This window comes from Triticum aestivum, chromosome 2D, assembly GCF_018294505.1.
Source record: "Triticum aestivum cultivar Chinese Spring chromosome 2D, IWGSC CS RefSeq v2.1, whole genome shotgun sequence".
In the NCBI taxonomy this organism is placed as follows: Eukaryota; Viridiplantae; Streptophyta; class Magnoliopsida; order Poales; family Poaceae; genus Triticum; species Triticum aestivum.
In genome coordinates this window covers 155,408,222-155,412,309 of record NC_057799.1, presented here as the reverse complement: position 1 = coordinate 155,412,309, position 4,088 = coordinate 155,408,222, and the positions used below count along the sequence as shown (strand labels likewise).

Below are 4,088 nucleotides of genomic sequence, written 5' to 3'. Positions count from 1 at the left end.
CTGTGCTTCAGTTGGCGGTCTCGCGAGCCTGGCCTGTGCATCAGTTGGATGTCTCCAACGCCTTCTTGCACGGTCATCTTGCCGAGCAAGTGTTCTGTGAGCAGCCCACTGGTTTCGTCGACGCCGAGCATCCAGACTTGATGTGCTTGCTCTCCCGTTCTCTTTACGGGTTGAAACAGGTGCCACGGGCTTGGTACCAGCGTATCGCATCCTTCCTGCAGTCTCTGGGCTTTCGGTCCACTCGCCCTGATGCCTCACTCTTTGTGTATCATCAGGGAGCTGACACCGCATATCTGCTGCTCTATGTCGACGACATCATCCTCACGGCGTCCATCCCAGAGCTCCTTCAGCGGTTGACGGCTCGTCTTCGTGATGAGTTCACCCTCAAGGACTTGGGGCCTCTGCACTACTTCCTCGGCATCGAGGTGGTTCGTCGAGCTGACGGCTTTTTTCTGCATCAGCAGAAGTACGCCCACGAGCTTCTGGAGCGTGCCGGTATGCTTAACTGCAAGCCGGCGCCCACCCCCGTCGACACGAAGGCGAAGGTCTCTGCTATGGAGGGGTCTCTCGCGTCCGATGCAGCGTTCTATCGCTCCATTGTTGGTGCTTTACAATACCTGACGCTGACCCGACCAGACCTGCAGTATGCTGTTCAGCACGTGTGCCTCCACATGCACTCACCGCGTGACTCTCATTGGACCTTGGTGAAGCGTATTCTCCGTTACATATGCGGCACCATGTCCTTGGGACTCACCCTGATGGCCTCCGCCTCCACCGACCTCGTCGCCTACTCGGACGCCGACTGGGTAGGCTGCCCCGACACCCGGCGCTCTACATCCGGCTATTGCGTCTACCTTGGGCCCTCGTTGATATCTTGGTCATTGAAGCGACAGCCCACAGTCCCGCTCCAGCGCCGAGGCAGAGTATCGGGCCGTGGCTAACGCCGTGGCCGAATGCTCTTGGATCCGTCAGCTGCTCCAGGAGTTGCTTTGTGATGTTCACAAGGCCACTCTTGTCTACTGCGATAACGTCAGCGCGGTCTACCTCTCCGCCAATCCGGTGCACCATCGACGTACGAAGCATATTGAGCTCGATATTCACTTCGTGTGAGAGCAGGTTGCCCTAGGCCGTATTCGGGTTCTCCACGTTCCGACGACGCAACAGTTTGTTGATATGATGACTAAGGGATTGCCTACTTCCGTCTTCGAGGAGTTTCGGTTCAGTCTCTGTATATATATGCGCACCAGCATCCAATCAATACAACAAATATTGTATTGTCAAACAATCTCTCTACAAACAACATAGCTAGAAGACCGTGCGACAGTGCCGAAACCGCAGTCAACGTTCAACGGATGTGGAAATCTGAAGTTTTTAACTCCAAATCTCTCAGATTATACTGCTGCAAGGCAAAAGCGACGACTTGAGAGTGGAGTCGTCTGCAAGTCGACGGACGTTTCGGCCTGAGAAAGACAGCCCCCGAATGGTTTGACCAGAGCGCACACCACAACTAGCAGCCCCCCATCCATGTACGTCGCTTTCAGTCGGTACTCGGTACGTGCGTCGAACGCGCCACAAGCCGTCAAGTCCACCTGAATTTTGCCTTACCACTTGACCAAAGCACACAAGAAAACGGAGGATTCACACACCCGCAGGCAGCACCCATTGCCATTGCCAAGAACAGAGCGCCGGCGTTCCTTGGCGCGCCATGCTTCTCCACCCTCACCACCTGGTTACTCTGCACCTGCTCCTCGTGGCTGCAGCGAGCGGCGACGGCGTGCAGTTCACCTATAACGGCTTCGCGGGCGTGAACCTGACGCTCGACGGCGCGCTCGTCATGCCCAACGGCCTGCTCATGCTCACCAACGGCACCATCCAGACGAAAGGCCAGGCCTTCCACCCGTCCCCCCTGCCGTTCCGCGGCGACGGCGAGGCGAACGGCACCGGCGCCGGCGCCGCGCGGTCCTTCTCCACCACTTTCGTCTTCGCCATCTTCGGGCAGTACGCGGACCTGAGCAGCCACGGCATGGCCTTCTTCGTCTCCGCGTCCAGGGAGCTGCTCTCCACGGCAATGCCAGGCCAGTTCCTGGGCCTCCTAAACGACACCGACGGCGGCAACCGGAGCGACCACATCTTCGCCGTGGAGCTCGACACGCTCTTCAACGCCGAGTTCCGTGACATCAACAGCAACCACGTCGGCGTCGACGTCGATAGCCTGGTTTCGCTCCGTTCCGCTGACGCCGGGTACTACGACGACGGCACCGGGATGTTCCGGAATCTGAGCCTGATCAGCCGGAAGGCCATGCAAGTGTGGGTCGACTACGACGGCGGGGCCACGGAGGTCGCCGTGACCGTGGCTCCCCTGGGCGTGGCCAGGCCCAAGAGACCCCTCCTCAAGACCACCGTCGACCTCTCGGGCGTGGTGCAGAGCACGATGTTGGTCGGATTCTCGTCGGCGACAGGTGTCCTCGCCACACGCCACTTCGTCCTGGGCTGGAGCTTCGCGCTGGACGTGCCAGCCCCGGCACTGGACATCTCGGCGCTGCCGGCCTTGCCACGGGCCTGGCCAAAGCCACGGTCCAGGGTGCTGGTGATCGTGCTGCCCATAGCGTTGGCAGCTCTGGTACTCGTTCTGGGCATCGGAGTGTACATCTTTGTACGACGGCGTCTCAAGTTCTCGGAGCTGCGCGAGGACTGGGAGGACGCCTTCGCCCCCCACCGATTCTCATACAAAGAATTGTATCACGCGACCAAGGGGTTCAGCGACAAGAACCTGCTCGGGGCGGGAGGCTTCGGAAGTGTGTACAGGGGCAAGCTCCGCAAGCCGGGCATGGAGGTCGCCGTAAAGAGGGTGTCTCATGAGTCAAGGCAGGGGATGAAGGAGTTCGTCGCCGAGGTCGCAAGCATCGGACGGCTACGGCACCGGAACCTCGTGCCATTGCTTGGTTATTGCCGGCGCAAAGGGGAACTTCTCCTGGTTTACGATTACATGCCAAACGGAAGCCTTGACAAATACTTGTATGATGGATCGTCAACAGGTACACTGGATTGGCCTCAAAGATTTCACATAATCAGAGGCGTGGCTTCTGGGTTGTTGTATCTCCATGAGGATTGGGAGCAAGTTGTCATCCACCGAGATGTGAAGGCAAGCAATATTCTTCTGGACGGCGAGATGAATGGGCGGTTAGGGGATTTCGGGCTTGCAAGGCTGTACGATCATGGGACGGACGCCCATACAACACATGTGGTTGGTACCATGGGCTACCTAGCTCCTGAGCTCGGACACACCGGCAAGGCAACCCCGTCGACCGATGTGTTCGCCTTCGGTGCATTCCTTCTGGAAATCACGTGTGGGCGGAGACCAATCGAGCAAAACGAGCACGACAACCGCATCGTGCTCGTCGATTGGGTGATCGAGCAATGGCGCAAGGGTTTGATCATTGGCGTAGTGGATACGAGGATTCCAAGTGGGTTTAGTCAGGATATGGTCTCACTGGTGCTGAAACTTGCGTTGTTATGCTCGCACCCATTGCCAAATGGAAGGCCAACCATGCGGCAGGTCATGCAGTACCTCGACGGCGACATGGTCCTCCCGGACTTGTCGTCGGCGTACCTCAGTTTCACCATGCTGGAGCGGATGTATGATGGGGACTTCAACCAGAAAATGTTACCATACGCATCGTCGACGAGCATGGGTGCAGTTTCTGATATCTGTGGAGGAAGGTGGCAATGTTCTTGCGGTAAGTAGGATTGTGTAACTAACTATTAACTGACCAGTGGCTCCTATACACACATCTATGTTGTACTCCTGAAATGTATGACCTGATGGTTTACCTAATTCATGGTTGAACTGCCTATAAACAGAACAATGCAATCAAACAAGTGACATGTGTTTTTCCCGCACAAAAGGAAGAAGCGATTTGTGTTTTTGTTTTATTTTCGGAGGTATTCGAGCTATGGAACACACGTATCTCTATTCAGAACGCTCAACGTAGCCTTCTCTCGCCTTAATTATAGGATCCTAATATAAGGGGAATGTTCTCTCCCCTAATACCCCGGCGCGAATAAACATTCCGCCAGGGTACATCAGA

The 4,088-nt window shown here is 56.6% G+C and overlaps 1 protein-coding gene across 1 annotated transcript; it reads left to right on the top strand.

Moving 5' to 3' along the window:
• The first annotated feature begins 1,628 nt into the window (after positions 1-1,628).
• On the top strand, positions 1,629-3,879 carry LOC123052312 (L-type lectin-domain containing receptor kinase SIT2-like). The gene has a single exon (XM_044475451.1). It carries the CDS (start codon positions 1,706-1,708, stop codon positions 3,743-3,745), a length of 2,040 nt encoding a protein of 679 aa, XP_044331386.1. The 5' UTR covers positions 1,629-1,705; the 3' UTR covers positions 3,746-3,879.
• The last annotated feature ends 209 nt before the right edge of the window (positions 3,880-4,088 follow it).